The following is a 12,417-nucleotide window of genomic DNA, read 5'->3' as shown; positions in this document are numbered from 1 at the left end:
ACATGAATACCATGATAGTTCCTTGGTATTCTTTAAAATACCTTTGAGTACCACATAGTACCATCTTACTCTGCAGGCTGGTTTGAGACCCCTTTTGGATAGCTAAAATAGGTCATTGTTGTGATCTGAGATTAAAGGTTACGGTACACTTAAACAGATCTGTTCTTCTGACATGCTTTTTTTTTCTTCTCCTCTACAGGAAAGAACAAAAGAACTCGCAGCTCTGCAGCCAGACATGTGAGAGAGCTTATTTCTTTCTGCAACCATTCTTCTTTCACATGCCTCTTTGAAATAAGAGCAGGGAACTTAAAGGACAGCAGTAACTAGCTCATTATCACCCATGGTGCTGTGGGTGCTCAATTCACTTTTGTTTTCTCTGTGGCACCCAATCATGACCTGAGACAGGGCCACTTGAGCATGTCATTAACTGTTGAGGTGTCCAGTAATAAATCTGTCTGCAGACACACAGCAGTGTTAAAGTGGTTCAGACTCTGATTGTCTCATGTGCAGATTGTAGATTTGGCTAGCAGAGAGCTGGCATTTTCTATCAGTTGATGTTTTTCGCTCCGTCTACATCCTGATTTTTTATCTTTTCCCTCCATATTGTGGTGAGCTATACAGATTAGTGGTTAAAAATGGAAGTACTAAAGGGTGGCAAATTAACCGCAACATCATCTTTTATTTTGATAATGGTTTGCTTGCTTCTTTTTGGGGCTATTCAAAGTCAAGAAGCCAAAAAAAAGTTTTTGCAAGTGTTTTCAAGTGTATAGAAAGTTGTGAAGCCAGTGGCATCATTGCCCCAAGTTAAACCAGATTTTCTTTGTCTTATTTAATTAGTTGTTAAGATGTTTGGTTGATTGGATGGATGGATGGATGGATGTTGGATGGTTGGACAGACAGACAGATACATAAATGGTTATATGGATGGTTAATGATTGAGTTGGTTAGGGAGAAAAATTAATAGATGTATGGTTGTATAGACAGATACATTATATATAATTGGTTAGACATAATGTTATGGTGATTTATTGGTTTGTTGGTTGGACAGACATGTAGACAGACAGAAAGGTTAATAGATGGTTGGCTAGTTAGACAAAATGACAGATAAATGTAAAGTTTGACAGACCAATCAATGGATGGATGTAGACAGACAAATGATTTATCAGTTAGTTAGTAGGATATAAATTTTGATGAATAGAAACATAGCTGGATAGATCGTTGGTTAGACAGAAAGATAGTTGGTTGCTGGGTTGGTTTGACAGACAGATAAAAAAAAGTTACAGAGGTAAATAATAGATGGATTATTGTTTAGACAAATGGATAGATATATGGTTGAACAAGCTTATAGATTGGTGTTCATAGACAGATGTCTGGTTGGTTGGATGTACAGATATTTTTATATATAGATGGTTGGTTGGTTAGTCAGACAGATGAAGGGGTGGCTGTTTAGATTGCTGGTTGATTGGTTAGACACATTGTTTAGATATATGAATGGTTGGTTGGTTATACAGATGATCGGTTGGTTGTTTGTTTGGACAAAGAGATATATAGATATATAAATGGTTGTTTGGTTGGTTGGCTTGGAGAATCAGTGTTTGGTTGGTCTGATAAAGAATGGATGATTGTTTTTTGGAGAGGCAGATAGATGGATGGATGAATAATTGAATGCATAACGTGTGAACATTGTGCTTACTATGCTACAGAAGCACCAGTGAGATGTCAGCAGAGCAGCATGTGTTGAACATCAAGGATCTGATCCCAGGCCTGCAGCCGCTGGTGCTGTGGATGTCCAACTCCATTGAGCTGCTGCACTTCATCCAGCATGACGTCCCTCTGCTCCTAACATGGAGACAGCAGGACAGACAGGAAATGGACAAAGGTACAAGCCTTCCCTCTGTGTTGTCCTAAATTATACAAAATGTTTTCGATCACTGTGACACATGGCCTCTTTTGCTCGTGGCTTTAGTTAATGGTTCATTTCAGCTTTTGGTTTCAGAACAATAGAAAGCTGGTACTTGAGGTCTTCTGTGAATGTGCAATAACATCATGTCTCCATCGGCTCAGAATCGATGGATTATCAGATCCAGTCCACACGTGCTGCCAGTGAGGAGGCCATGACCGTCCTAGAGGAAGTCATCATGTTCACCTTCCAGCAATGTGTCTACTATCTCACTAAAGTAAGTACAAATGAAAGACCATTATGTCTGTCTATTGATTAAATTATTTAAAGGTTAAGTACGGTATTTAGTATATTACTACTAAAATTATAACCTTTTAGTAATTGTTCTTGATAGGTAATGTTTATATTACATTTAAATATGTTCCTCCTAGCCCTAAAGGATGTAAAATATGTAAAACAGGACATAACCGTGTAAACACCATTTTGCACTTCCAGTCTGTAAGCCAAAATAAAGTCATAACAAGGCAGTAGAGACATAGGGATTGGCCATAGCCATTGGTGAGCGAGATAACTTGTCCTCTCCGCCCAAAGAATAAAAAACAAACACATTAACAGTGTATTTTCTCAAGGCTCAAGTTAATGACAAATCCCTGCCTCTCTCAGACGAGCGTGGAATGTTTTGGAACACGATGTTGACAACATTTATTTTCGGGCTGGATTTGTCTGTAGTTGTCCTTGATGAATGTCTTAAAGACATTGTTCAATCCCACTCAAATTGTTAATTTTTTGTCCATTGTTATTTCCTCCATGGAACATAAGGAACATTTATTAGTTTTTGATTTTTAACTGAACTATTTTTTTTTATGTTTGATGTACCTCCTTGGGAACCAGCCAATGTTGTTATTGTTAACTAAAACAAAAACTATTTAAAGTAAAGTAAAAGTATTGAAATTACTAATACTAAAATTGAAATAGCTGTTATTTAAATATAAAACAAAATGCACATAAAATTGAAACTAATATTAAAATAAAAAACAGACCATATGAAAAGTAAACTTAATTCAAAATAATAAATTCTACTGTATATAAACAGCGCTAAAATAGCACTTAAGGAATAAAACTCATTCTCGATTGCATTTCGTCAGAGTTACATCTGTTCAGTGGAGCAGAAAATCCTGCAGGTGATGAGGTCACCTTGAAATCCGGGCTAGTTGAAGACAAGAAATTCAGAATATGTGACGCACTTGTTGCAGATTAACTTTGTGGATGAATAGTAAATGGAAAGGTTATGTATTTCACAGTCCAGTCACTCCAGTCTTGTCCTAGAAAACAACTGTTATATCAGGGGTTTAGAGGACTGTCAGTGGAGCAGACAGGAAAGCTGTAGTTACCCATCCTCTGCCTGACGGGGAAGCAGCTGTGGACCTCCACATTTGGAGAGTTCATCTGTTTCCTGAGCAGGAAATATTCTGTTCTCGTCACCAGAAAGAGAGAGGAGTGTCCAGTTAAAGCAGTCATAACTAACGCCCATCAGGAAATGAACAGTTACCAGGAGTTTAGTTTCTGAATCATTACCATAGAAATGCCTTTGAAGAAACCAGTCTGACATCTGTTGCCTGTGATGCCAGACTGTGTAAGGTGATTGGTTGGTGACAGGAAATTGTATTTTCATGGTAAAAGAGCATACAGATCATTAAATGCATTGTAATAAGGAACATTAATTTCTATTCTATTAGCACATGTTGGGAATGGTTTAATCATAGCATTTAGGTATTTCCATTGTATATCAGTTGTTGTGAATGGTGGGATCCAGGCATCATTACAATGAATGACATGATGGCATGGCTGTGACCAAAAGGCAAGGCAAGAATGCGTCAGTCAGTGATGAGTCATGGGGGCGGGACCTTTGGCTCTGGGTAGTTTCTCAATGACCTCATGTGGCTGAAGTGCATAGAGTGTGATGAGTGTGAACCACTTATTTCAGCTTCATTAACCTTTGCTGTGCCCTGACATATTGGCATTGTGTGTGTGTGTTTTCTGGGTTTTATTGAGGAACAGCCACATTTACCACTGTTCAGTGATTTTTTTATGGACAAAATCCAGTAATTTCAATAGGAATCCACGCGATTGGCAGTTTCACGTGAGGGTGAAAAATTTTGTCGCACAGATTTCGCGATGGATTCAAGGTAGTCACGGATTTGCTGCTTGGTTTGAAAGTTCTATGTGAGCTGTGCTTCACTGATTTCTACACTATTGACAACAGACGATAGACTTTTTTCTTACGAAATTTCGCAGTTGTGACCATGCCTTTACATTGAAACCTGGTGTTTTATTTGCAATGGATGACCATAGTGATTGTGAGCTGTTTCATACATCACTACACTGTTGACAATTGACAAACAACCTTTTTCCAAAAAAATGTCATTTTACTCACATTTGCGATAATAAAAGTAGAGCATATAGATTTCAAAATAAGAGTCCCACAGTGTATTTCGGGCTTCTAATTAAAAGTCTCGCAATATGCATAATGTTATTTTCCATGCTTAATATTGGTATTATGCCTTTAGTTCGAAATCTCACGTTTCACTTGCAGTGGATGCTCATAATCTCTTCCCTTTCCTTATTTCCTTGTGCTTAAAGAAACAACTTCCTGGTGAATGTTGTTTGATATTTTCCTTTATTTTGGATCAGTATGCAGTGTTTTTGTGAGCTCTGTGATAAAATACGCTCCCACTGGGCTCTCAGTCTTGCCTGAGTTCCCGTCTGGTACAGTATCTGCTCGATCCTTATTTGTTTACAGAATCCTTTTATCTGTTCCTGAGGGGGAGCAGTGGTTTAGTCAGTGGGAAAAGTGAGATGCGTCTGCTGCTTTAGTCTTATCTGAATGATTCTCAGGACTCTCACTGGTGCTGTAACAATGGGCAGTCAGGGCAGAGACATTCTCCAGAGTCCAGTCACAGCCGCATATCACCCCGCTGAGAGGAAGCTAGCCTGTGCTGTACTTCCTGTTGGCTCAGACGCAACGTTCAGTAACTGCACACAACACTCCTCCTGGCTACGTGACCTGCACAAATAATATGACCTGTATTGCTCTGTCCTGTGCTTTCTGTAATGTTTTAGGGTTACGTTTACACACACATTTATGGCGTTACATATTATATATTCGGCTATACATTGAGGATTTAAAATATTAGAAATATATATTCAGGATCGATATATATTTATATATACAACCACTAAAAGTATTTTTTTTTTTTTTTTTTTTAATGTTTTTAAAGAAGCATAACATTAGCACAGTAACATTTGTAGCCAAAAATACATTGTATGGGTCAAACTGATCAATTTTTCTTTTATGCCAAAAATCATTAGGATATTAAGTAAAGATCATGTTCCATGAAGATATTTTGTAAATTTCCTACCGTAAATGTATCAAAATATATATTTTTTTATTAGTGATATGCATGGCTAAGAACTTAATTTGGACAACTTTAAAGGTGATTTTCTCCATGTTTAGGTTTCTTTGCACCCTCAGATTCCAGATTTTCAAATAGTTGTATCTCAGCCAAATATTGTCTGATCCTAACAAACCATACATCAATGGAAAACTTATTTATTCAAAAATACAAAATTGACCCAGATGACTGGATTTGTGGTCCAGGGTCACATATGCTAGTTTGATGCTCAAGAAACATTTAATAAATGTTGACAACAGTTCTGTATATTTATTCATTGTAGAAACTGATCCATTTTTACAAGTTCAAAAGAACTCAATTTATTTGAAACAGAAATATTTTGTAACATTATAAATGTCTTTACTGTCACTTTTGATCACTTTTCCTTGCTGAATAAAAGTATTAACATCTTTCATAGAGAAAAAAATCTCTCTGACCCCAAACTTTTAAACAGTAGCATATATTTAGATTCAGAGCTATTCAAGATTTTCAAATTATATACATTTGAATTTAAAGTATATATTTAGAATTTGGATTGATACTTATATTTTCAAATATTTTTTATTTTACTTATGTATTTTTAATTGTTTTTAATAATTAATTAAAAATAATAATTTATTTAAAATGATGTATTCTTGTTTACAAGTCAAGATTTGTCCAACTATATATTCATATTTACAACTCAATATTCAGATTTGAAAATCTATATTAAGATTTACAACTCTATATTACGATTTGACGATTACACTCATATGGCTACATTTTACACAAAATCCTACTACATAATTTTCATATGACTTGGTAATTAGTATGATTAAGTACATAAATTAAGTATTCATTTTATGTTGCAAAATGAAGACTCCTGAAGTATATGTACTGCAGTAAGTGTTATATATGGGGTCAGTTTGTATAGAGTTTCTCATAATAAAGCTATCATATCATATATATATATATTTAAGTGAACATTTTTCCCATTCCCTCTGTTAGAGTATGTATGCCATGTTACCGGGGCTGCTGGATAGTAACCCTTTCTCTGAGAGCAGTCAGCTGCGCATGCCTGCGGGAGTCAGCCAAATCCTGGACGTCCTGAAGGAGGCACTGCACCTGCTCAACACTTTCCAGGTGCACAGCGAGATCACATCTCAACTGCTGACCTACCTGTTCTTCTTCACCAACGCCTCGCTCTTCAACACACTCATGGAGAGAGGTGAGCACACGCACTGAAGGTCCTTCTGAAGACCTGTTGCACAAGCTGTTCACAGTGTGAGTGTGGTGTGAACTACTTGGTTGAAACGTCTGTTCTCACTCCAGTGGTCTTGATACTTCGTTTGGACAGGAATTTTTCACAAGGGTTTGAATTTTACAAAGTTAATATTTGCACCTAGGTGTAAATAACACTGGCTGCATATCACAGTTGTTTGCATTATACTAGTTTCCTTGAGCCGGACAAAATTATGACTAAATGTACATTGGTTTAGTTTGAATTGAGATTTTGACATTTTGTGAGATTGTGACTTTTACTAAAAAGCTATAATGAATAACATGTTACCTCTTGCACTGATTGAGACGTTGATGTGTTTTAAGGGTCTGGAGGTGGCTTCTACCAGTGGTCTAGAGGAGTGCAGAGCCGGGCCAACCTGGATTTGCTGATGGACTGGATTCAGAGCATTGGCATGGGAGATTTGGCTGTTGACTTCTTCCAGAGACTCTCCTCAGCTGTCAATCTGCTCGCAACTCCCAAGGAGACCCTGCTGGAGGTCAGAAACCCTTTGAACTGCTTTACACATGCTTACACAGATACAAATGCAAAGTATTTACAGATGTATTGTACTAGAGATGTGCCTTTATTCTGCAATTCTGCTGCCATGCTCATATACTCACACAGTAAAATGCTCTTACACCAAAAAAAACAACACTAACTATACAGAATAAAAACATTCAATTTAATAAACCCACAGAAGAACATAATGCCATAATAATAACAGACTGATTTATCAGCTGATAAATTAAACAATATTTGTGCATTTTGTAAATGGATATTTTGCAGACAGTATTGAAGCCTTTATGTTTTTAAGACCATTAAGATTAATAATGCATCCTAATGAGAAGAATAAATGATTGATTGATTTCGTGATGAGAATTGTGTTTCATTGCATTCAAATGCATTTTCATTTTCTGTAAGCAAAATATAATTTCCTTAATTTTGGGTCAAATTTTGATTTGTATTATTTGAGGTGAACCTACCCAAAATGTTGTTTCCTAGTGTCACGTATAACCTGGAAATTTCATGGAATTTTATTTATTTTTATTTATTTATTTATATAGAAGTCATGAAATTAGTAAAATCTTTATATAGTGAAAAAAAAGTTTATATAGTGATATGGGTAACACTTTACAATAAGGTCCTACACTCACCTAAAGGATTATTAGGAACACCTGTTCAATTTCTCATTAATGCAATTATCTAATCAACCAATCACATGGCAGTTGCTTCAATGCATTTAGGGGTGTGGTCCTGGTCAAGACAATCTCCTGAACTCCAAACTGAATGTCAGAATGGGAAAGAAAGGTGATTTAAGCAATTTTGAGCGTGGCATGGTTGTTGGTGCCAGACGGGCCGGTCTGAGTATTTCACAATCTGCTCAGTTACTGGGATTTTCACGCACAACCATTTCTAGGGTTTACAAAGAATGGTGTGAAAAGGGAGAAACATCCAGTATGCGGCAGTCCTGTGGGCGAAAATGCCTTGTTGATGCTAGAGGTCAGAGGAGAATGGGCCGACTGATTCAAGCTGATAGAAGAGCAACTTTGACTGAAATAACCACTCGTTACAACCGAGGTATGCAGCAAAGCATTTGTGAAGCCACAACACGCACAACCTTGAGGCGGATGGGCTACAACAGCAGAAGACCCCACGGGTACCACTCATCTCCACTACAAATAGGAAAAAGAGGCTACAATTTGCACGAGCTCACCAAAATTGGACGGTTGAAGACTGGAAAAATGTTGCCTGGTCTGATGAGTCTCGATTTCCGTTGAGACATTCAGATGGTAGAGTCAGAATTTGGCGTAAACAGAAAGAGAACATGGATCCATCATGCCTTGTTACCACTGTGCAGGCTGGTGGTGGTGGTGTAATGGTGTGGGGGATGTTTTCTTGGCACACTTTAAGCCCCTTAGTGCCAATTTGGCATCGTTTAAATGCCACGGCCTACCTGAGCATTGTTTCTGACCATGTCCATCCCTTTATGACCACCATGTACCCATCCTCTGATGGCTACTTCCAGCAGGATAATGCACCATGTCACAAAGCTCGAATCATTTCAAATTGGTTTCTTGAACATGACAATGAGTTCACTGTACTAAAATGGCCCCCACAATCACCAGATCTCAACCCAATAGAGCATCTTTGGGATGTGGTGGAACGGGAGCTTCGTGCCCTGGATGTGCATCCCACAAATCTCCATCAACTGCAAGATGCTATCCTATCAATATGGGTCAACATTTCTAAAGAATGCTTTCAGCACCTTGTTGAATCAATGCCACATAGAATTAAGGCAGTTCTGAAGGCGAAAGGGGGTCAAACACAGTATTAGTATGGTGTTCCTAATAATCCTTTAGGTGAGTGTATATTAGGTGACATTACTGCATTAACACTGAATAATAATGATCAATTAATTTGTTACAGTTCTTATTAATCTTTTTAAATATGTTTTAATAAAAATACAGCTGTTCGTTGTTAGTTTGTTAGCTCAGGTCAATTAAATAATATTAACAGATACTATTTTTTTATTTTAATATAATAATTTGAATGTATTAGTGAACTAATGTAGTAATTACCTAATGTCATCAAATGGAACCATATTGTAAAGTGTTGCATAATTTTTGGTTGTTATACTCAGAAATTTTCCATCAGTTAGATTTTGCTCTTTTGAGTAAAATTGCTTGCAAGCCATAGTGCTGTGAGAAAATTGTTCTCTTGAATTGCTTTTAATGAATTAGTCAAAATCTGAATCTGAATGATTCATTAGTGAATCAGTCCAAATAAAATAAATGCCCATATTAGGAAATGCATTGGTCATAAAGTATGGGAAACCTGGGTATCGATGACTACCAAAAGAAACTGTGTACTGTACTTGCTTGGTGTGTCAAAAATGGTGCTGATGCATTCCTATATTGTCTGTTCAGTTTCCTTTTGACCAACATCTTGTTCTAGTTTCACTAAACTGTGAATAAGGCAGCTCTTTAGTTGCAAAGAAGAATGAATTTGGGTTTGACAGCAAGGTGTGTTGGAGGTTATAATCTGGGTTTGACTGCTGAATTGACAGGTTGTGAGTATCAGTTATCCTGATAAAGCCCTTTATTGGTCATCAAGCAGCCACTAGGACTATAAAAATGATGTGATGTTTCAAGAAACGCTAAGAAAACCTGTTTCACAAGCCAACAGCATTGCCCGAGGTATCCGGTTAATTCAATAAAACCGCACGATGGCATCAATCGCATGACAAAGGTCATATCTACATCTTGAGCCATGTAGTTTTTCAGTACATCACATAAATAAAACCTAGTTGAGCTTGTCCGAACATGCCGATGGATTCATCTGTGAATGGTCTGTCATGTAATCCTACATAATATGCATTATTCAGTTAAGTCATCAAAGTTGAATCACTTTGTAATTCACAATGTAGACCGAGCGCCGCAAGCAGGAGAGACGTTAGTACCTGGATGAACAGGAAATAGAAGAACTCAAAACAGCTGTTTGTCTGGTCCTAAACCTGTTAACTTCCTTCAGAAGCCATTGTTTACTCTTTTGTGCATAAGGAAATTAGTTTCTCTTGTAGCTTATCATACCATAAAACAAAGGCACAATAACAGAAGACAGTACAAAATTTACAGCATGCCACCTAAACACATCCTGTGCCGAGGGGGGTTACAGGTCTCGTGAAGCGGCTCACGGCGGTTGAGAGTCTGACTGTCGTTTGACTGGTGAACTTTGACCTTTAAGGCTCTTAAACTGGCAAAGTGTCACACAGCAGACGTGAGAGCCGGATTACAGTTCTGGGTGGGAGGTACTAGCATGATCTCACTGTCTTGAATGAGCTGAGTTTACTTTAAACACACTCCAAACAAACACATACGTGACTCACTCTCACATGACCGCTCTGTTTATTTGTTCTGCATTCTGCCGTCAACCATAAATGCACTTTGAATAGTTTGAAGCTGTAAATGAAGTATGTTTTTCAATAACATTTCAGTCCTAATTGGATTAAAGGCGTTTCTAATCCAACTCAACACAGTCTTTCTGCCTTTTCTGAAATAGTATGCTTTAATTTATTGGGGTTTTTCTGTATCTGTCTAAAGCTGCTTTTTCATTATCTCTGACAATCCACAGAAAATATATTTATTTCTAGTGGAAAGTAAATCAGGAGCTGCGTGAACAGGAGGTCTGCTCATACAGTATACATATGCAAGATTTTCAGATTTGATTCGAGCTTCTGGTGAATTTAAATATTTGAACTTCTGTGGCTAGACTGTGCAAGAAAGTGTTTCCTAAAAAAAAGCCTTATTTTTCCACTAAATGTTACTCTTTAGACACTATTTCCATAATGGGTGATGGAATAGTAATGTCCAAAATAATATCCATCCATCTATTCTTTAAACTTATCCTCTGTAGGGTTGCGGGATGCTTTCAAACATATATTCACAATTATTTTATGTGGATATATATATTTTTCCATGGTGAATAAGCGGAGGGTAATGGCTGCTTCACAACTATGTGCGACAGCCACTAGGAGACGAAATGCAACAGTGTTGGAGCCAGTTTAAGACTTTTCACACTACATTTAACTCTAGCTTAATGTATTTTTACGCCGTGAGTATATGTGAATTTTAACGTCGAATTGAGCAATGTTTCACATATTTCCACAAATGGACAATCTGTAATTTAAACAGATTGCGTGCTGGTCAAGGATTAGTTTACCCAAGATTTTGCATGCCATGAAATTAACAGTTGTAAATAGTTTCCATTATCCTTCAAATTGCGCGAATTGAAATTGCGAATTGAAAATACGCCTAATGGAAACACGTCAATTTCACAAAAACGGCCATATATCACAAAAGTTTTTATGCTCGCATGAGGTGCTTTTTTCAGGCAATTCGAAAAATGAATATTTTGCAAAACTGCAATGGAAACATTTTTTTCCACATTTTCAGGTCACTTGGAGTATGTAAAAAGTCGTATGATCCTGCTTCAGCATGCTATAACCTTATAAGAAACACGTCATACGTGGCTGATCCCATTAATATTTAGATAACATTAATATTTACACTGCATTGTGGCTCTGACATGGCCACCAGAACTGATCTAGTCAAGGCCACTCTAGTCAATGCTGGTGTTAATACCAGTCGCGCCATGATATGTTTCAGAAGCGCCCCCTGTAATGGAAACGCAGCTAATGTGAAAGGGTATTTTGCCTAGCAACACCTTATCAACCAAACAGACAACCTTAGTAACCATCTAGTACTTAGCAGCCATACAGCAATACCTTAGCACTTTCCTAGGAACACAACACTCTACTACTTAGAACATTTTAGCAACACCCTGCCAGTTGCCTAAGAAAGTTCTAGCAACAGTCTAGCACACCCTGACAACTACTCAGAACACTCCAGCAATCACTAAATCTATCTCACTCTTAATGCTGTATAGATCTTAAACTACTTCAAATGCACAAGGGTGATTTAACCTTCAGACTTCTAGGTTTTTTAAAACTATTTTAAAGATTTCGACAACTCTAGCAACATTAAAATTTGTCTTGAAGAATTGTACCATTCTAGCTAATAATACTAGCACATGAAGCACTTGTCGAGACAAATGAGACCGCATATGCCTGTCAGTATCATCCAGTGTGCAATTATTGAATGTTAACTTCCTCTATCCTGTCAACAAACAATGGTTGCATGTCACAGTTACTAGGAGACTGGTTGTTAAGGTTCCACCCGTGGCATGAGGTCACAGTTTGTGGTTTGTAAAACAACCATTTCTGCACATAGTTTCAGATGTCTTTT

At 37.3% G+C, this 12,417-nt stretch overlaps 1 protein-coding gene across 1 annotated transcript in view; it reads left to right on the top strand.

Moving 5' to 3' along the window:
* Nucleotides 1-12,417, top strand: part of LOC306865664 (ras-associating and dilute domain-containing protein-like) — a 37,428-nt gene that overhangs the window by 11,429 nt on the left and 13,582 nt on the right. Inside the window, exons 6-10 of the mRNA XM_079410406.1 lie at nucleotides 200-237; nucleotides 1,704-1,879; nucleotides 2,065-2,177; nucleotides 6,340-6,559; nucleotides 6,937-7,109. Coding sequence (XP_079266532.1) covers nucleotides 200-237; nucleotides 1,704-1,879; nucleotides 2,065-2,177; nucleotides 6,340-6,559; nucleotides 6,937-7,109 — 720 coding nt within the window. The remainder of the gene's footprint in view (nucleotides 1-199; nucleotides 238-1,703; nucleotides 1,880-2,064; nucleotides 2,178-6,339; nucleotides 6,560-6,936; nucleotides 7,110-12,417) is intronic.

Source organism: Barbus barbus, assembly GCF_936440315.1.
Source record: "Barbus barbus genome assembly, chromosome: 4".
NCBI classification, from domain to species: Eukaryota; Metazoa; Chordata; class Actinopteri; order Cypriniformes; family Cyprinidae; genus Barbus; species Barbus barbus.
The sequence above is the reverse complement of the archived record's forward strand: the minus strand, read 5'-3'. Positions and strand labels throughout refer to the sequence as shown.